Source organism: Centropristis striata, chromosome 6 (assembly GCF_030273125.1).
Source record: "Centropristis striata isolate RG_2023a ecotype Rhode Island chromosome 6, C.striata_1.0, whole genome shotgun sequence".
NCBI lineage: Eukaryota > Metazoa > Chordata > Actinopteri > Perciformes > Serranidae > Centropristis > Centropristis striata.
In genome coordinates this window covers 32,617,823-32,641,703 of record NC_081522.1, presented here as the reverse complement: position 1 = coordinate 32,641,703, position 23,881 = coordinate 32,617,823, and the positions used below count along the sequence as shown (strand labels likewise).

The following is a 23,881-nucleotide window of genomic DNA, read 5'->3' as shown; positions in this document are numbered from 1 at the left end:
ACTTCAAAATACCTACAGTTTCATATCCAGTTAGTGAATTATAGGCATAGGTTTCCACAGAGAGTTCCTGCAGCCAGAAATGATTTATTAATATGACAATGAGGCAGAAACCCACGGGGGCGGGACTTCCCCTTTAATTACCGCCGCCTGCAGTCACGACTCAGCACGCGTGTCTGAAAATTAAATGTTCCTAAACAGTCCGGTGAGACGGATAGAAATGTATTAAACAGCCTCAGTGACGCGTGACTAAGCTTTATTACTGAGAGGAACTCCTCACTCCTTAATCCCTCTTCTCTCCATCCATCCACTGCAGAGTGATGAAGCTGACACTTTTATTTCGAGAAAAAAAAAAGGAAATTTTATCACTTAATATTACCTGTTAAATGCTCAAGTGTGTGTGTGTGCTGTTACTCACTGGATCTAATGTCACTCTTTTATAAAAGATCTTTTAGCTTCATGATGAAGATCTGTGAATTATTAGTAACCACTAATTTATTAATAAAAGGTTTCATAGTGCGGTCCCGCAAATGTCCCGCTATATTGCCAGAAAGATCTGTGCCCACTTTTCACCTTAGGGCGTTCATAGTGATTCTGCGAAGGTGTAATATTCGTGCCCATTCATAGTGCAGCTCGGCCTCGCAGAACGAGGTGGGAGGAGACAATAGTGACGTGCAACAGAGCTGCAGTAGTGCTGCACAGTAGCACAGTGCTAATAGGCTGCACAGTAAGCTCTGTAGCAGTACAATATGTATGTGCTGCAGCACCATGTGTTCAGTTAACGACCTCAGTTTGTTTACAACAAGCAAAGTTTGTTTACGATCAGCGGCGGACACTTTGTGCACAGTTAGCATGCCAGTTTGTTTACAATAAGCACTGGATACTTTGTGTACAGTTAGCATGCCGGTTTGTTTACAATCAGCGGTGGATGCTGTGCACAGTTAGCGACGGCGGCCACAGTTGTTGTACTGCTGCTGAACAGTGACTGTCGGACCAAGTGGGAGGTGTGTGTTAGACGTCACGCATGACATCAAATATTCCGCCTTGCAGGGATGGCCGATTCATAGTTGGTCCCGCTTCGAACAGTCCCACCAATTTTCCACCTCTGTGACTAGCTCTGAGGGTGTAAAATTGGTGGGATCACTTGATCCCGGCATCCCGCTTCGGGCACTTTCATAGTGCAGGTGAGACGTTACAGAGCCGTAAATGTCGCGGCATGAAACGGCACTATAAAAGTGTCTAATGATACTGAGCTGTTATGTTATACACCTTTTGCTTCTGTTTTTGTTGCTTTGACAAGTGAATTTCCCCGTTGTGGGATCAATAAAGTATAATCTAATCTAATTTGATGCTTTGAACACTCCAACAAAACATTATTATTTCTGATCTGCAGCCTTGGGGCATTTCAACCACTCTGCAGTTGTGTTGGGCCAAAGTATTAATTTTGTATTATACGAGTGCAACTGAAAGTCCAGTTTAAATTAACCCAAAGTAAGAAGATTCACCTAAAGTCATATTCACAAACTCTTTACAGTCTCTTAAACTAGAGAATAGACATCATAACTGATAAAATCAAAGATATTCTTTTATTTGTAATGATAGTTAAACCTTCAGCAGCAGGTTCGGGCCCGTTTGATATGATCAGTTTGCGTGACTCCAACAATATGCAGATGATACCGTCTTCTATCTTAATGTTTCACTGTCACCCAGCCCTACTCTCTAACAAGTCAGCTAAAAAAAATAATTGAGTGTTTTTGGGAATCAACATGTTGACAAAACCAATATGTTAACATTTAATAAAATGTTTAAAAAAATTTGACTGCTCCTCTCTGACCTTTTGATTAGAATGATTTAAGGTCGATATTTATTTAATATTATTTTTATTTTTACACATTAAAACAAGGACCAGAAACAGGGAAAAATAAGCAAGTGCAGGTGAGATTTTTTTTTAAAACTTAAAATCTCACCTTTCAAAAAAAAAAAAAAATTAACACGAAAAAAGGAAAATACAGAAGTCATGTAATCACAAAATAATATATATATAAACATTTCTTTTAAAATGTTTTTAGATCCTTTAATCTGTTACTGTGTTTTATCTGTTTGACTTTTAATGTTTCATCTATTTATGATGAATTCATGAGTCTGTTTCCAGCTGATCTGTAGTAAAGTTGATGTTTAACTTCAGCCTGTGATTTTACAGAACAAGAGCTGTGTGATGAGCTCTGAGCTGCTCATGTAACTAATGAAATCTCGCTCCCATTAACATATTAATTGAGATTTTTTTCCAACAGTCCTGTTTTTCTGAAGGATTCTTTGAGTCGTGGGGGAAACATAATGAGAGCGGAGAACGATAACCACGGAGAGAGACCCCCGCACCCTCCAGTTTGTGTAATCTGCCCTCTTATTCACACCGCCGCCGTCTGATTGTTTGAGAAATGAAAAAGCCATTTTGGCTGTGGCGGCGCTCTGAAAGGAGTCGCCTGTTCGGCAGCATGGCCCTCGTTGTCGGGGTCAGCGGAGGTCAAAGGAATTATGATTACGCCGCTCATTCTCCAGGCTCTGTATTCCCCTGCTGACCCCTCCATAAAGAGGCTGATGATGGAACTGGATTGCTCCGAGGACCAACATGAATGTTTTGTTAAGAGACGAGGATCGCTACTGTTCAGTTCAGGAGGTTCATCTCGGAGGTTTTTTCTTTTATTTCTTTTCATAGGGGGGTTCTGTTATACCTGACAGCTTCACTGATTCATGACAGTTTCTGTTATTCCTGACAGCTTCTCCGACACTAAATGTGGCGTTTGAGCTGAAGCTCACCTGTATTGACTGTGATCGGCACATTAAATGGCTGTCAGCAGCTGTTATTAAAATGATTCAGACAGTAAAAGGTGAATATTCAATGTTGTGAAATGTTTCAGTAAAGATCAGATTTTTGGGTTAAAATAAAAACCTTTATTATGTAGCCTAAATTACGTACCCAGGTTAAACTGCCAAGTTGTCAACATCAAATATTACAATTGAATTTATCAGATTTAATCTTGATGATGAAGAGTCACTCAACACAGATTGTAGCTGTCTCAAAGACGGACATAAATTCATAATCATTTAAGTTCATAAAGTCCTAAAAAGGTAAATAAAAATGCAATTGATATGGTTTTAAAAAGGTTGATAAATATGTCTAAAGGTACTTAAAATGTTTAGTTAAGAAAATATATTGCCCAAATATAATGATAACAAAAATAGCTCATAAGAGTTTAATTTAAGAGTTGATATCTAGCTATTTTTTATTTCTTGATAATAACCAAAATCATTATCAAAAAAACATGGGAAATGTCTTGATACCAGCTCTTAAATTAAACTCTTATGAGCTATTTTTGTTGTTATCATTACATATGTCCAAACAAATGTACCTTTAGTTGTACCAGGAATTAAAATGAACAAGAAATTAAAGATAACAAGGGTGGTCTAATATTTTTTTCATGACTATATGTAAGGTTTTTACTGCAAAATGTAACAGGGTCACAGTCTGGTTGAGGGCATTGTGGGAAATGTGAGGTTGAAATATGAGGTCAGGTCAGTTGCATTGTGGGTCAGAACAACATGGTTGCAGATGAAGAACATGCAACTTCAGAGTGGCAGTTCTACATGTGGTCCAGGTGGCGAACATGGTAGTTTTTCTTTTGTATGTTTCATGGTTATGCGTGTGGGAGTTGTAAAGAGAGCAAATACACACAGAGAGCAAATAAACCTTGGCTATTATTTCATTGGACCATGTAGTAACCAGTGGTGGAATGTAACTAAGTACATTTACTCAAGTACTGTACTTAAGTACACTTTTGAGGTACTTGTATAAAGTTGCATCAAATGGTCAATACTCAAGTAAAGTACTTCTACTTCATTACATTTTGTGGCAAATATTGAACTTTTTACTCCACTACTCTTTAGCGGACAGCTTTAGTTACTTTTGACATGAAAATCATGATTTAAAGTGATAAGATGTTTTTTTATTATTATTATTAAAGCTCATAACAGTATATTAAGTAGTTAAATTAAGCCTATCTCAAGGAAATTAAAATGCTTCAATACAATATATATATATATTTCAGTCTAAGTGGTTCCATTCTGCATAACGAGTACTTTTACTTTGGATACCTTAAGTACATTTTGATGCTGATACTTTTGTACTTTTTCTTCAGTAAGTTTTGAATGCAGGATTTTCACTTGTAGTGGAGTAATTTCACAGTGTGGTATTAGTACTTTTACTGAAGTAAGGGATCTGAATACTTCTTCCACCACTGGTAGTAACACAGACCAAACTGATTCTGAAGGAACACAGAGGAGATAACGGTGGTATCCTAACATCTGCTGAATCCATGTGAACACAGTAATAGTCTGATATTCTGAATATTGATGTTTAATAAAACAACTGATTTTCCGTCTTAAAACTAAAAGACACACCACAGAAGAAGAGAGGACACGTGACAGCGGTGTAAGAAGTAAACAGATCCCTTACTCCAGGTACAAGTAAGTCCTGCATTCAAAACTAACTGAAGTAAAAGTACAAAGGTATCAGCATCTAAATGTACTTAAAGTATCAAAAGTAAAAGTACTTGTTATGCAGAATGGACCAAGTCAGAATGTTTAATATATTCTAAATATATTATTAAATTATTATTATTGATGGATTTATGTAAGCAGCTTTTCTCAAGATAGGGCTCATTTTAACTACTCAACATACTGTTATGTGGTTTATTTAAAAACAGTCTAATCACTTTAAATTGATCATGTTATAATGTTGAATCTCAGCCTGAAAGGTTTCTAAAGCTGTTAGCTAAATGTAGTGGAGTAAAAAGTACAATATTTACCTCAAAATGTAGAGAAGTAGAAGTAAAAAGTTACATAAAATGGAGATACTTAAGTAAAGTACAAGTACCTCCAAATTGTACTAAATTACAGTACTTGAGTAAATGTACTTGGTTACTTTCCACCACTGACAAGAGGACATGTTGGTCTTTTACTCACTGTCCTGGAGACGGTCGGTTCGCTGGCCAGAGATATCGAGTCGCTCCTCAGAGACAGCAGGTCCGAGCAGGCCATGTCCCCTCCCTCACTGCTGGAGCTCAGACCGGGATCTGTGGGGGTCCCTGGCGTCACCAGGTCTGCAGGTCTCTGTACTGGTTCTGCCGGAGTCCCTGCTGGTCTTGCTGGGGCTGCTGGCCGTCGAGACTGAAACACACGATGAAAAAACATCAAACTGAGCCTCAAAGAGTTTGTTTGTTTGAGTAACAGTATCTGATGTCCGTCAGATAGAGAGTACTAAATGCCGCATGGATTTCCATTATAGTCGAATACCCGGAGTGAGGCAGGTCTCCCTTGCTGAAACGGCCCTAATTTGAACGTGAGCCAGCTCTAGCAGCAGTTTGACCGGCCATTTTTCTCCCCTGAAAAAGCCTGGTTGCTGATTGGATAGAACGCTAAGTGGGATGTGACGTAGTACTCGACGCCAAAACAACACGCAACATTTTTAAAAGCTGGCAATGTAGCGAGTACTCACAAGCTACAACAAACGTAAGTCTCTTTCATTGTGCGGTCCCGCAAATGTCCCTATTGCTGAAAAGATCTGTGCTGGCTCTTTGCCTTAGGGCGTTCATAGTGATCCTGTGAAGGCGAAGTGATATTCTGCCCTTTCATAGTGCAGTCTGGCACCCCGAGGAAGTTGCACAGTCTAGCAATGCTGGCTAATTCACATCATCAGCGGCGGACACTTTGTGTACAGTTAGCATGCCCTTTTGTTTACTATAAGCGGCGGACGCTGTGCACAGTTAGCAATGGCGGCCACAGTTGTTGTGCATGCTGTCGAAACTGTCGCTAAGCGATCACGCGATGATCGAAAACCATACGTCACCTCCGGAGTCTCGTAAATCCGTCTGGGGCCTTTTTTTGTAATGGAGACACGAGCAGACATTTGAGAGGGCGTGGCCTGAGACTTTCCAAGCGGCCACTCTTTACCCTAATGGAAACGCGGCTCATAGAATATAGAATTGATATTTTGAGAACAAAACACCCAATCCCTACTTGATTTAATGAGTCATCTTGAAGAGTTTGGCTTGTTTGTCTGCTTATAAATTGAATTTTTCGAAGACACAAGTCCTCCTAGTAGAGATATTATCCGAAAATAAGCGTTTTGGATCGATAATGTGAATTATTTTCTACGTGGATAAAAACACACTTCTAGATGTTTTGCTCATTGAACCTCCAAAGATCCTGCAAAGTTTCTGAATGTGTTCTCTGACTGTCCGTCATGCTGCTGATGAAGCTGACGTAAAGTGAACACAGCACGCCGTATGAGTGAGAGTCAGTGTGAAGTGAACACAACATAAAGCTCTCATCACTTCCAATCTCCACTCGTGTCTCTCAAACGGCTCCGAGGTGAATTAACATATGAGAGGATTGTTTACAACTCAACTAAACGTCTGCCTGCCTCCCCGAAGGTGGCGTTCATCTTCACACGGCGCCGTCGGCCCGTTGACTACAATTATCAACAGCAGTTTAACATCTCAGAGAGGCAGAGACTGTCCTCTAACTGTTCAGGACGGGAGTCCCCAGAGAGCTCATTACTCCGGCTTACACACGCACACACACACACACACACACACACACATGCACACACACACGTCACAGCTCTGCGTCTGATTGCAGCTAATTATTTCTACATCACTGTAACTGTAAATAATAACGACTTCACAGAAGGCTTTTAATTCATCACATGCAGGTTTACACATTTACACTGTTCAGCATGTTGTGTGTTTTACTGGAGTCATGAGGTTCACACACACACACACACACACACACACACACACACACACAGTATCCTATCCCTTAATTTTCTTGTTATCTGCAGCAGAAAGAAACTATAGTGTTTAAAGTATTCCTACATTTTGGAAAATACATTTCCTCTGTAAAACATGTGTGTTGTTTGTACAGGAGCCTCAAGACACCAAAGTTTTATGATGGGAGCAAGGCAAAAGAGTGTGACAGCAACGTAGGAAGTGAGGACGACAAGGTCCACTTAACCCCCTTTTCGACCAGAACTGGTTCCCAATTGCGAACCAGTTCTTTGGTTTTCCACCGCCAAAGAACCGATTCCCGTCTGGGAAAAATGGTTCCACAGCAGCGCCTACTGACTAACAACACCAACTTGGTGCCTTTAGAGAGACGAACTAAAACGTGATTTTTTTTTTTCCAGTGAAGGGTGTGCTAATTCTAGAGACACTCTTGTGACTTGTAGTAGATACTAGAGATATAAAGTTACTTTGTGTCTTTGATATAAAATAAATAAAATAAAATAAATTTAAGAGCAAAACTTTCTGCACTACAGTTGAAATTACTCCACTACAAGTAAAAGTCCTGCATTCAAAACTTCTTGAAGTAAAAGTATAAAAAGTATCAGCATTAAATTGTACTTAAAGTATCAAAAGTAAAAGTACTCTTAATGCAGAATGAACCCACTCAGGTTGTTATATATATTCCAAATATATTATTGGATGAATATTATGATACGTTTATGTAAGCAGCATTTTAATTTTGTAAAGACAGGGTTCATTTTAACTACTTAATATACTGTTATGGGGTTCATTTTAAAAAAGAGTGTAGTCATTTTAAATGTATCATGTTTTTTATGTTAAATCTCGACCTGAATAGTAGCTAAAGCTGTCAGCTAAATGTAGTGGAGTAAATGTCCAATAGTTGCCTCAAAATGTAGTGGAGTAGAAGTATAAAGTTACATAAAATGGAAATACTCAAGTAAAATACAAGTACCTCAAAATTCTACTAAAGTACAGTACTTAAGTAAATAATGTACTTAGTTACATTCCACCACTGTATTTTAGTGTTTTGATGCTTTTGCTCTGTTTTGATCTTCTTTAATGGCATAACAAAGACATAAAAGTGACCCATTACACAGAAAGTTGTGTTCATCTGTTTAAAGGGCTGAAATATTAGACATTTAATACATAAATAAATAATGGAGTAGTGCAGGAGAAGACGCAATGATTTAATTTTAATCTACATGCGGTGACGACTTCATGTTTCTACAGTAAAAATGAGAGAGAAGCAGCTCAGAAACATAAAAACACACAGTGTTAGGTTTTAATTAACGTCACAGTGACGAGTGTTTGATGTTTAACGAGCAGGTCTTCCTGCTGGACGCACGATGAGGACACGTCAGGTGTCTTCGTCTGTCTTCAGAGGACATCAGCTCTGTAACGTGACACGCCGCGCCTCTAATTGGTGCTGCTGACTGTCACACTGTGCAGCAGTACGCGCCATTAAATCGTGCAGAAGAAGAGCCGTGATGGAGCCAATTAGGACGTGTGTCACCAACGAAGAAGAATGAAAGAGTGGGATTTTACTTGAGAACATTTCTGTAATGGATGATTTGATTTGAAACGTGTTTCTCTCTCACACTGTTTGTCTTCGACTTATTCACGAAGGGAAATGTTCCGCAGCAGCTCAGATCTGCAGGTTAAACTCATAAACACAAATAAATAACCTTCATCTGACACGATGAAACACTGGGACACCAACAAACGAGAGAAGCCAAACACTGACGGCAGTCCAATCGTCCTTTTTCTCACAGAGTGAAACATGTGTGACACAAACAGTGTCAGACGTGATAAGGACTGTTTGAATTCACTAAATGGTTAGATTCTTTCTTTCTTATCTCCTTTAGGAAACACTGGGAAACAGTACAATCATGGCAAAATACATATATATAAATATAAAACACGATCTCATTCACTCCTACGGGCAGAGTCACCAATTAAGCCTTAGAGCATGGGTCTCAAACTCGCGGCCCGCGGGCAAATTGTGGCCCTCGTGATGATATTTTGTGGCCCCTGCCTTGATATGAAAGTTTAATGTGAGTTTTATATGAATGGCACTTTACCGTGTTGTGCGTGGAAGGTCCCTTTAATTACTTTTCTTTGGTAATTTTGTGTCTTTTTTAAATAATTTGTGTCTTTTTTAGTAATTTTGTGTATTTTTTTGGTCATTTTGTGTCTTTTTTGGGTCATTTTGTGTCTTTTTTTTTTAATTTTGTGTCTTTTTTGGTAATTCTGTGTCTTTTTTGGTCATTTTGTTTCTTTTTAAAGTAACTTAGTTTTTTTCTGTCATTTGTTCCTTTTTTGGTCATTTTGTGTCTTTTTTTGGTCATTTTGTGTCTTTTTTTAGTAATTTTGTGTCTTTTTTTGGTCATTTTGATACTGCCTCCAGCGGCCCCAGGTAATTTGGACTTTGGGAGGAAGCTGAGTAACCACACTGGCACGGGGAGAACAAGCAAACTCCACACAGAAGAGCCGCAGGCAGGAGTCGAACCGACGACACTCTTGCTGTGAGGCAAAGGTGCTAACCACCCTGTAGCCCCCGGGATCAGTACAGATCATTATAATAATTTATTGTGATTCATTAAGTTTGTTTTGTGTCTCAGCTGATATTAATGAACCTCGGCTCCGCCACAGTGGGACGTTGTGTGTGTGTGTGTGTGTGTGTGTGTGTGTGTGTGTGTGTGTGTGTGATGACCTCCAGTAATCAGCTGGATTCAGTGTGTGTCTGTGAACGCAGCAGCAGAAGATGGAGGGTTAACCCTGATAAACCCCCAACCCCCCCTACCCCCTCGCTCCCCCGTGCGGCGCCGAGCAAACGCTCAGGCCTGTAAACTGTTTATCAGACACTAATGCAGGAGCCTAATCCTATTTGCATTCATATTAGTTCCCCCGTACTGAGGGGAGAGGGGTAAATAACTGTATGCATGATATCAGTATCTTCATAATTCACATCAGTAAAGTCAATTTGGTTTAAGTGCTCCTCCGGAGACGTCGCCACCAAACTTATTTGGAGGCGGTTTGGATGGCTGAATGCACACACACACACACACACACACACACACACACACATACACACACACACAGAATGGCCGTAATAGAGTCCATGTTTCCCCCTCAGAGGTGCAAACACACACACACACACACACACACACACAGTGTCTCAGTTTCTTCTTCTCTTCTGCTTTTATTCACTTCTCATCATTTTATTGCATTCTTTCGCCCATTTTTTTTTCTAACTTCCTGTTGTTACTGTTGGATGCAGCTGATTGGTTCACACCGTCTGCTGTAATATATTATAGTTACTATAATGAACAGATAATTATATAGTTGTTGTAGCAAGTTTTATATAAAAAAAATTACAACGATGTTTTAAGTTTAAGGTTTTACTTTTTATTTATATTATTATTATTATTATTACTATTATAAATAATAATAATAACAATAATAATTATCATCATCATCATCATTTTATGTATTTATTAATTTAGCTTTTATTATTATTATTATTTTATTTATTTTTTTAGATTCACTGATTAAAGTCACAATAACTGCAACATGCTATTAATATCAATTAAATAGGAATGGGAAAAATAAAAAATAAAAGTATGTAAATAAATCACGAAATGAATACACATTTTAATATTAATAAATATTTTCCCTGTTCCTATTATTGTATACTTTTTTGCTTTTGCATTAATAGAAAAATGTAAAAAAATTCCAACATATTTAATTAATCAGTAAGAAGATGCAGGTTAATTTTAATAGATAAAATAAAGGTATTAATATTATCTGGAATTACACTACTAAAATTACACTAAATTTACACTAAAGATGATATTTACTTGATACTATAACTATAAACTATGATACTGAAGCTGAATCATTTGATTTCAGAAAAATAAACAAAGCTATTTTTTCATGTTTATCATCAAAACAACTTTTAAATAAACTAAACATTTGAAACATTTTAGTGAAAGATAAAAAAGAAAAGATTTAAAACGTTTGTGATGAAAGTGACGATCGGCTCTGAAAATAATAAGAATATTTTAAAAAGTTGACGATGAACGAATGCATTATTAAAAACATTCATGTGACGTGAGGAATAATTAGAAACCCTGAGCAGAAAAATGAAAACGGTTGTGAAGACAAAGTGTCAGCCTGTCAGCTTTGAACCTGATCACAGACTTTGTTTAAACAAAGAACAAAGGACACAGAGACACCTGAGAGACACCCGGACATGAATATACATGATCTGTCTCTGCACACACCTCCTCCGCCTCCGTGATCACCAGCGCCGGCACCACGCCACCACACGGCTCCAACGCTGCCTCCTCATTGGCTGCTGCCAGCTCCTGGTTCTTATCCTGGTTCTGACCCTGGTCTTGGTCCCGGTCCTGGTTGGAGCTCTCAGCTAGGTCCGAATTCTGAGGCAGCACTTTGTTTAATACAAAGAATCAGACGTTATAAACTGTATAGGCCACTGTTTAATATATACTAATAGAGTGTTACTATATTGTGTATATCTCTGCATATATTTAAATATATTTATTCATTGATGTTCATACTACTACATGCAACCACTTATTTAACCTATTTAAAATGCTAAAATATATTTTCTCTGATGTGCAATATCTGTAAAATGCAAAGTATGCTCAGGAAAACAAACAAGAACAACAAATATATATTATATTATTTATTATAGTACATTTTATATATATATATATATATATATATATATATATATATATATATATATATGCCAAATAGCAGAAATGTGTATGGAATGTATGTATATGTCTTATTTTTTATATTCTTTATTCTGTTTTTTATATCTTTGTGTCTGTATCTTGAGCTGCTGTGACAACCAATGGTGGAAGAAGATCTCTTACTTAAGTAAAAGTCCTAATACCACACTGCAGGATTATTTCACTACAAGTTAAAGTCCTGCATTCAGAACTTACTGAAGTAAAAGTACAAAAGTATCAGCATCAAAATGTACTTAAAGTATCAAAAGTAAAAGTACTCGTTATGCCCACACAGATGGTTTCAAATGTTCTATAGATTATTATTATTATTGATGCATTTATCTAAGCAGCGTTTTACTGCTGTCAATGTAGAGCTCATTTTAACTACTTAATGTACTTTATGTGGTTTAATTTCTGTTCACTTTAAATTGATCTTTTTTTTATGTTAAATCTCAACCTGAAAAGTAACCAAAGCTGTCAGCTAGATGTAGTGGAGTAAAAAGTACAACATCTGCCTCAAAATGTAGTTGAGTAAAAGTATAAAGTTACAAATATGGAAATACTCAAGTAAAGTACAAGTACCTCAAAATTGTACTTAAGTACAGTACTTGAGTAAATGTTCTTAGTTACATTCCACCACTGAATCTACAGCCGTCCCTTTTGTCTTTGTACAGTTTTCAGTTGACTATAACAGTAACAGTCACATCTTACCTCTGTCCACATCCTGGTCCTGGTCCTGGTCCTGGTCCTGGCCCTGGTCCTGACCCTGACCCTGACCCTGATACTGGTTCTTCTCCTGCTCCTGCTCCTGCTGCTGCTGCTGCTCCTGCTCCTGCTCCTGCTCCTGCTCCTGCTCCTGGCTCTGGCTCTGGCTCTGGCTCTGGCTCTGGCTCTGGCTCTGGTTCTGGTTCTGGTCCTGCTCAGGTTGTATCAGATGCTGGTCTGACACTTTGATTGACGTGTGATGGTTGAGTCTGTAAAGATCCTGACCTCCTGCTGGACTCTGGTCTCCTCCTGGCCCCAGCAGCTGGTCCTGGTCCTGAAGAGGATCCGGATAACACGTTTCATGCTCTGCTTCATCCTGAGGTCCGCCTCTGTCAGGACCAGAGTGAAGACTTTGTAGCTCCAGGTCACATTTGAGACTTTGAGGATCCTGCTCTGAGTCCAGGTTCAGGTCTTGCAGTGACTCCTCCTCGACCAGAGAGGATTCTGGGAAATCTCCTTCCATCGTGCTGCTCGTCAGTCGGAGAGTTCGGCTCTAAAACCAGATAGAAATGTTGACATTTTCTGTAAACTACAAAACTTTGAAAGTTCTGAACCACTACATCCTGTTCCCATTGTGACATGTGATGAGTAAAAACATGTTTTAAACAAAAAATAACACGTGAAAAATTATCCAAAACTTTTGAGAAATTATGATATGAAACATTGATTGAGGAACAGTTAAGATATGACAAATAAAGAGTTGTGCAGTCTTGTTTTAGTCAGCTGCTAGACAGTTTTCTTGTGTTTTAATTCAGCGACATCTGTGACAGATGTGGAAAATAATATTATATTCTTAGTACTTTAAAGCATAGGAATTAAATCCTGTTCTCAGAGACCCATGACCAGACAATCTGACTAAATGGGGTTATAATGTGAATTTATATGATAGTAGTTGACTGTTTTTCTCTGTTTTCAATCCAATTCTTGTGTTTCTTTGACGCATTTGTCACTGTTCTGTAATGTCTGATCCTTGTATTCTAATTACATTAAGTCGCACCTTCACCCTGTAATTATCTCCAGCCTTTTGATCATGTGAGACTGATTTTCTGTATACAAGTACATCTCAATACATTAGAATATGATGGAAAAGTCCCTTTCCAGTAGTTCAGGTCAAATAGCCCCAACCAAGTATTGAGTCATATAGATGGACATACTTTTCAGAGGCCAACATTTCCATATTAAACATACTCTTTAAAATTGGTCTTTTGTAATATTCAAATCTTTTGAGACACTGAATTTTAGGTCTTCATTAAATGTAAGCTATAATCATTATGATTAGAAGATATTCAATAAATTAAGACATGAAATGTTTATTTCTGTACACAGCCAAAATGAAAAAATATCTATTTGATTAAATAATCATCTAGTGACATTCTCAGTAACTTTAATGGATTCCTTGACCCAGAAAATGAATATTTTGACAGCAAGATTGACCATCTTAGTGGCTTGGAAGATATATTGGTTCTCAAATCTCCGATGCACAATCTTGATGAAGTGGCTCCCATCAAAAATTGAAACTTATGGTGATGGAGAGCATGTGGAAAAAATGTGGTGCTTTTGTCTGGTGTAGATAGCAGATCGGCTCGGGGTCCTTCATCTGTTGATTACGTCACACATAACAGTATGATTGCCTGTACGCTTCAAGGGGAGTACATTGTGAATGGGAGTGCATTGTGATTGGCTGTACGCCGAGCCGATCTGGTACCTACAGTGTAAATGTGCTCATACTATTGTAGTGTATTGGCAGTGACTAGGGAGGGATTATTATTGTTATTGTTATTTTGACTATAAGCGTGTGTGGACTTCTATTTATGTTACACAAAAAAATGTACAAAAAGAGATCTGTGTATATTTACACAAATACACACACAGATAAGTGGAAAAATAGCTTAAAAGTACATATCTATCTATCTATCCATCCATCCATCCATCCATCCATCCGTCTAATGCAACTTAGTTTGTCCAAGTGGTGTAGATATCGTTTTGTGTGACATAATCAGCAAACGAAGGACCCGAGCCGATCTGGTAGCTACACTGGCGTGTCCCCCTTTATTTTGCTTTATTTTAGCCGCCTGACTATAAAGGCTTCATCATACCGGCTTCATGTATTTTCTTCATAGACTTAGCAACTCTCAGTATTTTGGAAGAAACTGCCCTTACACAGATAATATAAGTGTAAACAAACAGTTGTTTTACTGTGAACGTGTCCTGTGTCTCTCTGATCACCTCTGAAGTCTTTTAATTCAGAGAAGGACAGAAAATATGATAAGGACAGATAATATGAGCCGTAGTAATAATATGGGTAGTTCTCCTGTAGGTGAAGGCGTCCCGTGTCTCTCTGATCCACTCTGAAGTCTCTTCACTTCACAGCAGCGTTTGCAGCAGGAGTCCCACGGGTGGTAATTATGTTTGAGCTCAGATAACAAGGATTGCATTTCATACTTGGATAATAACTATTAAAAAGAGTGTTTTCCAATTAATTAAACACACTGTCTTTCAGTAACCTTTGGACGTTTGGCCCGCGGGCTCGGCTGTTGGGGGAAAACAAACGAGCTCCTCTTTCATGTGAAAACCTTCACAAAACAGTCGGTGCCACTGAGAATACGAGCAGAACATTTCCCTGAATATTCAACTCTTGTTCATGCAAATTGTTACCAGAACTTTTTGATGTGATAAAAACGGCAGCATGGTGTCGTCTCAGGCCCGCTGTGGGTCTCAGAGAGTCATCTGAGCCTCTTCGAGTCATTACTCCCCCGTGCAGGATGAGAAGGAGCCTCTGGAGGGTCGTCAGCAGCAGAGGAGAAGAGGTGCGTTCACCTCTAGCACCGCCACGCAGCGCTTTAATAAAAGATGCTTAAAAAAGCGTGAAAATGCTATCCCATAATCTGCTCAACCCATCTGTAGAGGAGCGGCTTAAAACGCACCATTTCACCCGGCAGTGCAGCCAGGCTCGTGATGTGCTTACAGGGCCTCCGCCGTTACTCAGGCTTCATTACGCCAAATCAATATTCGTTTAGAACCGCATGTTAGAGACCGGACCTGCAGCCAGGACGCCATCCTCGCCAATATCCTAACCACTGCTCAGCCAAAATTTGGGAATTTTTAAAAACTAAATTATCAGATTTGCAAACAACACTTTTCAATTTGCAAACAAACTCTTGTGATAATGATAAACCATCAAGTGAAAGGCAACATGTAACAAGTAGGGGTGAACACTGGTAAAGTGGGACACTTTCTGATAATTTACCTTTTGTGTCATTTTTAATTATGATGTCTTGGCTCCTCATATGATACTATTCAAAATAGCTTAAGATCTCTACTGTACTATACACCTACACCTTGAAAACTTGATGGCTGACTCTTCCTCAAAAGGCCCTTTCATAGTGCGGTCCCTCAAATGTCCCGCTATGTTGCTGGAAAGATCTGTGCTGGCTTTTCACCTTAAGGTGTTCATAGTGATCCCGAGAAGGTTTGATATACGTGCCCATTCATAGTGCATTCCAGCGTCACAGAACGAGGTGGGAGGAGACGACAGTGACATGAAACTGAGCAGCAGCAGCGCTGCACAGTAGCACAGTGCTGATAGGCTGCACAGTTAGCTCTGTAGCAGTACAGTATGTATGGGCTGCAGCAGCATGTGTTCAGTTAGTGACCTCCGTTTGTTTACAACAAGCAAAGGACACTCTGTGTACAGTTAGCATGCTGTTTGTTTACAACAAGGAGTGTGTTAGACGTCACATGCTACATCAAATATTCCGTCTTGCCGGGATGGTCGATTCATAGTGGTTCAGCTTCCAACAGTCACACCAATTTTCCGCCTCTGTGACTACCTCTGGAGGCATAAAATTACTGGGATCACTTGATCCCGACGTCCCGCTTCTATCGTGTTCATAGTGCAGGTGAGACGTTACAGAGCCGTAAATGTCCCAGCATGAAACTGCACTATGAAAGGGGCTGTTGTTGCCATTGGTTCCCCTGATGGAGAGGACCAGCCCCATAGGTCAGGATGCTCTGGCAGAGTCCAACATGGAGGTCACAGTCTGCTTTTGGTGGCTCTGCATTGGCTGGGAAGGCTGTGGTTCAGGCTCCTCAATGGAGTGCCATGGCGCCTCCCGAACAGTCCGTCTCATGTCGCTATGGCACCCAAGTCTGAGTCATCTGTAGCTGTGTGTATGGCCCCTGAAAGCCAGGACCCACTCCTGATATTCACAACATGGTCAAGCACTTCCTGAAGGGAACCCAGAGGGTTCAACCACCACAAGTTCAGAAGGTGCAGGTGAATGATGGTGGAGCTGCAGCACACACACAGTTCTTCTCACACACCAGATACTTTTCATGTACTTTGTCTGTCCTCAAACAGGTGGGTAAAAGACATTTTACCCACCAACACGAAAGAGTTAACAAACAGAAGTAAAACACAGAGCTTCTCCACAGAGAATCCTGTTTAAAAAAATTAAACTTTAAATCAGAGAAGCGCTCTTAATTTCTTTAAATAAAGTTACTCAGCATGAAAAAAATCCTAAAACACAACTTACTGACTGAAGAAATTTGGGTTGACTGAAACCCAAATGATTAGCGATGGTCTGTCTGATGACATCTGATTTACTTATGACCACATGGTGACATTACACTTCCTGTTTACATCCCCCAAAGCATTATGGGAGTTGTAGTTCCAAACCTCAGAGCATAATTATCTTCTAGATAGAAGTCAGACAGAGTGACTAAATCTCTTTAAATCCTGCTGCTCTGTGAAGAGCCAGACGGTGAACCATCAGATGAATCAATAATAAATAATGATTATTATCTGCAGCTCTACTTTACAGACAGGAGCTCTGACGTAGAGCAGCTGGTCTGTCCCATTAAAAAGGCTGTTGGACTGTTCAGTAATTACACCATCAACAACAATTAATCAACGCAGCTCCTGACGGCAGCAGCTCCGTCTGCAGACTCACCACCTGCTCTCACCTGAAGACATGCAGGCTGAAGACTTGCAGGCCCGAAGAAACTGTTCTAACCTAAAGATGTAAAGACCCGTTCTCACCTGCAGACCTGAAGACCTGTAGTCTTGTTCCACCTGCAGGTCTCTGCGTCCTTACTCCTCACCCCTGAGTGTGTGTCCCTCCAGAGGACAGACAGACAGACAGATGGTGTGGTCACTTCTTCATTGTCCTGCTGCTCTCTGTGACTTTCACTCCTTCAGGCGATCTGCTCTTCTAATTATAGTACGAACAAATGAGATTAGACTGAGTGAGCCTGGCGGAAACACCCTGACCTGAGCTGAGCGCACACACACACACACACACAGACACACACACACACACACACACACACACAAACATACACGCGCACACACACACACACACACACACACGCACGCACGCACACACATACTAGTATTTGAATTTGTGTTTGTGAAGTGTTTGAGTGTGAGTTGGTTCATTGTTATGACTTCACTTTATTATGCTATCAAACAGAAAATGTTAGAGCAAAACATTTCAAATCTCAATAAAAAAAATTAAAAAAGGTTTAAAAATGTTTCATCGTATATCAAAAATGTCTGCGTTTGTTTTCTGTCGATCCAGATAAACCAATAGAAACGTCTCTCTCACTGTAAATTTGCAAGATTAACAAACTTTTGGATTCCAAAACAAAAGTTTTTTGATTTGTAAAAACAGAATTATTTAATTTTTTAAACAAAAAAATGTGAATTTTGTGAACATTTTTGTTCCATTTTTCAACACTTAAATTTGAAAATAAATTTGGGAATTTGTAAACAAAACTAGTAAAAAAAACTAGGGAGATCAGAGTCTCTCTCCCTCTCTCCTCCCATCTCAGTGTTCAGTCTCTCTCCCTCCCTCTCTTTTCCTCCTCTCTCTCTCCCTCCTCTCTCTCTCTACCTCTCTCTTTCTCCCTCCTCTCTCCCTCTCTCTCTCCCTTCTCTCTCTCCCTCTCTCTCTCCCTTCTCTTTCTCTCTCTCTCTCTCTCTCCCCCTCTCTCTTCCTCCCCCCTCTGTCTCTCTCTATCTCTCTCTCTCTTCCTCTCTCTCTCTCCCTCCTCTCTCTCTCTCTCTCCTCCTCCTCTCTCTCTCTCCCTCTCTCTCTCCCTCTCTCTCTCTCTCCCAACTCTCTCTCTCCTCCTCTCCCTCTCCCTCCTCTCTCTCTCCTCCTCCGTCAGTGTGATGAGTGTCTCTCTCTCTCTCTGCTCCTCTCTCTCTCTCTCTCTCCCTCCTCTCTCGGTGTGATCAGTGTTTCAGTGTGTGATCAGTTGGTGAGCAGCGGAAGTGTGAAACTCTCAGTGAACTGAACTCTGCGATGCTCCTGGATGTTCCACCTCTTTCTTCCGTCTCCTCTCTTCTTCTCCTCCTTCTCCTCCTCTCCTCTCCCGTACCGGTGGCTCGGGTCCGATGTGAGCCGGTCCGTGCGTAAACGTGGTGCTGTGCGCGCGCCGTCATGTCGTACCCTCAGGGCTTCCTGTTCCAGGCTCTGCACTCGTGCCCTGCGCCCTTCAGCTCCGGGGTCATCCTAGGACCGAGGACCGAGGAGCTGGGCCGGTCCTCCTCAGGCTCAGCCTTCGCTCCGTACTCCGGATCCGCGTCGTCTCCCGGATTCAACTCGCACCTGCCGTACGGCGGAGAGCCGCGCGCCGCCGCCACCATCAACTCCTTCGTGGTGAGTCCGTGCTGGAGGGGGGCAGGACGGGACCTGTACCGGGTTCAAACCGGGTTCTGGTCTGTGATTAAAAAAACAAAAACAAACCAAAGAGTCTCCTGGAGCGTCAGTGCGTAAAAGAAAAAGTGAAGCTTTAATATTTGTGATTTATTTATTTAAAAAAAAGGTTAAAATATTTTGTCATCACGAGTTACTGATTGTTTAATATCATTTTTAATTTACCATAATTTATTTAATATATTATCATTAAATTTAACCAAATGTTATTGTTCCTCTAAACTCAATTGTTATTATTTATCAAACATTGTTTGTATAAATGTGTTCATAGTTTAACGTTTTTTACATGTCGGTGAAATTATATTAAAAGCAGGAAACGCGCCAAAATCCGTCTTCAAAAAACAAAAAAATGACTTTCCAAAATAAGATTATTTATTTTTCTCCCGAAAATCATTTCATCAGAAACTTTACTTCTTCTTTTTTACATGTTTTATTTAATCTGTTTTAGATAGTCCATATTTTTAAAATAACTTCCTGGAATACATTTAATTTGTTAAAGAAAAATCTGTGACAACTTGACCATTTTTGTATTGGAGATATTTTACCCAAATTTTATCTTAATTTATTATTACTTGACTAATGAACCTGAAACAACTGAAGCCATCAACATCTGTGAATTTATTTTAAAATATCAATTTGTAATATTGATATCGCAATTTATTGAAATTAATAATGTATACAAGCTGACTAACAACAATGTTGAAAATAAAAGTTGCATCTTTATTATAAAATATTCAAATGTCAATTAGAAAAGACAGTAGTATAAATATTTTTTAATGAATTCAAGAAAGATGTAAGAAGATATATTATAAAATGTGAATTAAAGAAATATAATAAAACGATATAAAGAAAGAAGAAATATAAATGTGCATTAAAAACAGCTAAAAGACGAAATATAATAATAATGTGAGTTTAAAAAGACAGAAGAAGAAATATTATATCATGATATTTAAAGAAAGAGAAGAAAAATATTATATAAATAAATAAGACGTATAATATTGTTTGTGTCTCAGTAGACAGTTTGTCCTGCGTCCTTCTGCTGCTGCTCAGAGCAAATTAAATTCTGTTTGTGCGTTTTAATTAAACCTTATTTAACCGTTAGTCTCATTAAGATTAAATCTGCTGCCAACAAACAGATTGAGATATTAAAGCCGCAGACTGAAACACAGCCGTGTGTGTGTGGAGTCCTGCAGAGGACATAAAAAGAGAAGGAGACGACAACAGCTGGGAGGTCAAAGGTCAATATGAATTAATAATCAGAATTTCTCTGTTTGATGTTTCAGAGTCCCGCCTTCGACCCGTCCTCGGGACTCTCCGGCTCCCTGGACTACCACCCATTTGGCGCCCTCGGGCCCTACCCGTACGGAGACCCCTCCTACAGGAAGAACGCCACGCGGGACGCCACGGCCACGCTGAAGGCCTGGCTCAACGAGCACCGGAAGAACCCGTACCCCACCAAGGGCGAGAAGATCATGCTTGCCATCATCACCAAGATGACTCTGACGCAGGTGTCCACCTGGTTCGCCAACGCTCGCCGCCGCCTGAAGAAGGAGAACAAGATGACCTGGACGCCACGGAACCGCAGTGAGGACGAGGAGGACGAGGACAACATCGACCTGGAGAGGAACGACGACGACGAGCCGCTCAAGTCGAGTAACGACGAGACGGAGATGAAGGGCGACGGCGGTGAGTGGAGCGAGGAGGAGGAGGAGGCTGGAGCTGACAGTTACTGAATCCATCAGTCAATTCATCCATGATGGATGAATTGACTTATTTCCTAAAGAACAGAGATTCAGTTTTCTGAGATATTAAGACAGTTATTTACATTTCAGAAGCTGAAAAGATACTTTGACACCTGCTTCTGACTTAAAATTACTGATTTATTTACATGGTAAAAAATAAACAATCACAAATTCAGTTTTTACGCCACAGAACGGAGAGAAATTTATGTTTTTATGAGCTCACAAGATCTCAGATGTGAAGATTATTTAGATCATTTATCTATTAATTATTTATTACGATTGATAAAGACGTTAAAGAGGTTAATTTGTGTAACGTTTAGAAAAGGAAATGTGTCATAGATTTGATAAAGCTGATTAATAAATAAGATGGTTAACAAATATTAAACTGAGGTATGAACAGAGTGTGTCTATGAGGGAATTTGTGGTGTAAATATAATATACACATACCGTTTGTTTTTCTTTCTTTATTTATTTTAACTGTATATATCGAGGCGGAATTGTAGAATAATAAGCTCCACAAAGCTTTGCATTGCCACAACATCCTAAATATTAACTTATTGTTTATTAGATTTTTTTAAAATGTCTTTTTTAATTGTTCAAGTTGAAAACAACCAAAATGAACAAAACTAGAAAATTATCAGAATAAACTAATTTTCTATCACTCAATTAATTTTAATGGTTTATTGGTTTTGTGTCTCTGTGTGTTCATCTTTTATATTTGAATGTGTGAGCCTTTGTTTGAATTAATTGTTTGTTTGTTTGTTTGTTTGTTTGTTTGTTTGTTTGTTTGTTTGTTTGGTGAATGTGTACCATTTAAAAACTAGAAACATAACTATTGATTTATTTATCAAAAAAGAATCATTATCATCATTAGTCATTGTCTGCAGCTTTGTGTGTGTGTGTGTGTGTGTGTGTGTGTGTTCTATATATGTGATTGTGTGCATGAGTTTTTGTTACCTTCTGGGGACCATAATAAAGACCTTGTCAGGACCAATAGTCCTTACTGGGACAAAGCCTGAAACTCAATCAGGTCCTGGTTCAGGTTAAGATGCTGCAATGCAATGGACAGATGCGCACAGTGTGTGTGTGTGTGTTAATGTGTGTGTGTGTGTGTGTGTGTCATGCTGACGCGTCCTCTCCTGTGTCTGCAGCTTCCTGTCTACCTGCCCCTGTGGGGACGTCGTGTGTGTTGGTGTACAGGGAGGACAGTGGCAGCAGCAGCGACACCGATCCGGACCTTAAGGACTCGGGGGACCGGAGGCTGATGCCCCACATCACAGGCCCCGCCCCCCAAAATGCAGCCCCGGGATCGGTCAGAGCACCGGAGCCGGAGCGAGCGTTGAGCCCTCTGTCTAAAGAGCATGTGAACTCCTGCAACGTCATCCAGGGGCCCGAGCCGGCCCCCAAACCCAAACTGTGGTCGCTGGCTGAGATCGCCACGTCTTCGGATAAAAGTAAAGGATGTAGTGACTCGCCACAAAGCGGGGCGGCCCCGGTCCACCCCATGTCCCGGACATTCCCACACAGCCCCGCCCTGCCCCGACACCTCTACTACGCCTCCCCCTTCATGCCCGGATACTCCAGCTACGGCCCTCTGGGGCCCCTGCACGGCGGCCCCGCTTCACACTTGGCATCGGCGCCACATTTAAACGGATTACAGCAGACGATGCTGCAGAGAGCCGAGGCCGCGGCCAGAGACTGCAAACTGCACGAACTGAAGCGGGGCATGACGAACGTGTAGACCTGGACCTCTTTATTTACTAGGACCTAGGACCAGAACCTGGGACCAGGACCTGGGATTGTCCTCTACACATCCTGGATAACAGAGAAAACTTTATCAGGTCCTGCTGAGGCCTCTGATTTTTATTTAGAAACACAAATATTCAATTTTAGACGTTTTTCTATCTTGATCAGCTGTAACCTTTGTAGTGCATTTCTGCACAGAACATCACAAATCATTAAAGGATAGTTTTATTAATATGAAACAACCGCCTGGCATTTGTCCACGGATTTATCACACTCTTATTCAACTCATATCACAACTCAGAGAACATAAACACAAGATTCTTTAAATTCAACTTTTTACAGAAAGCTGCAGAGTTTTAGGAGAAAAAGCGGAGAGCTGAAGGTGAGGCAAAGACATGCAAATATCTCTGTTCTTCTGTTACTGATATCAGACTTAAATATAAACACACATATCGTCCACATTGATATACAATACCATACACACACTCTGCTCACTGCAGCTGCGTTCCTTGTCTTCTGCTTTAAATCAGTCAATCAATCAGGTCACTTTATTTGGACGATTTATTGTCCCGGAAATAATTGCGACTGATTATTAGTGAGAATCAGCATGACATTTTCTATTCATTCAGCTATGAAAAATTCCAAGTTTTATAATGTTCAGTAAAACACTGCTGTTTATCCTGTAGCATGTTGGTTAAAACAGGCGTTTATACCATATTTGGACGTGACCTTGATCATGTCTGTTGAGCTCGATGAGTTGATTTTATTATTAATAATTATTGTGACAGACTACTTAATGTTAAATGTTAAAGACTCCATCAGAAACAGCAGACACGAAGCGCTTCATTTAGCTTTTATCTATAATTATTTATGAATAACAAATTTGAATTTAAGATAATTCCCTTCAACTGAAGGACATTTACTATGTGTGGTTTACTTCTTCAGTTTCTAATTGGTTAGAGTCCCTCAGAATAAATTATAAAACAAAAGAGCAGAGAGTGACAGAAAGAGATGCGGAAAATTGATTTTATTAATAATTAGATGCATATATTAAATCAGTATCAAGCTCTGAAGGCAAATCAACTGTATTATTGCAAAGGCATAATAGGTTACCAAATAATATTTGTGTAACGTGAGTTCTGGTACACACACTTCCTGTCTATCATCTGAATACAGAGACGGATCATTTAGTTGCTGGAACAGATACAGATACAAATAATACCGTCACTGTCAAACCTAGTCGGCAGCACAGATGCCCTCAGACAATAAAATCATGTCTT

The 23,881-nt window shown here is 39.8% G+C and overlaps 2 protein-coding genes across 2 annotated transcripts in view; one reads left to right on the top strand and one right to left on the bottom strand.

Moving 5' to 3' along the window:
* The window catches only part of LOC131973831 (ankyrin repeat domain-containing protein SOWAHC), a 29,770-nt gene extending 24,667 nt beyond the window's left edge, over positions 1-5,103 (bottom strand). Inside the window, exon 1 of the mRNA XM_059335927.1 lies at positions 5,017-5,103. Within this exon, the coding sequence (XP_059191910.1) occupies positions 5,017-5,091 (75 nt within the window). The 5' untranslated portion in view covers positions 5,092-5,103. The remainder of the gene's footprint in view (positions 1-5,016) is intronic.
* Positions 5,104-18,837: 13,734 nt separating this feature from the next.
* Positions 18,838-22,843, top strand: irx5b (iroquois homeobox 5b). Its single transcript, XM_059335728.1, has 3 exons — positions 18,838-19,056; positions 20,397-20,799; positions 22,007-22,843. The coding sequence occupies exons 1-3, from the start codon at positions 18,838-18,840 to the stop codon at positions 22,594-22,596; spliced, it is 1,212 nt and encodes a 403-aa protein (XP_059191711.1). The 3' UTR covers positions 22,597-22,843.
* The last annotated feature ends 1,038 nt before the right edge of the window (positions 22,844-23,881 follow it).

Coding starts and splice junctions, on each gene's coding strand:
- irx5b (XM_059335728.1), top strand. CDS start 18,838: ATGTCGTACCCTCAGGGCTTCCTGTTCCAGGCTCTGCACTCGTGCCCT. Junction 19,057..20,396: donor CCACCATCAACTCCTTCGTG/GTGAGTCCGTGC, acceptor TTGATGTTTCAG/AGTCCCGCCTTCGACCCGTC. Junction 20,800..22,006: donor GGAGATGAAGGGCGACGGCG/GTGAGTGGAGCG, acceptor CTGTGTCTGCAG/CTTCCTGTCTACCTGCCCCT.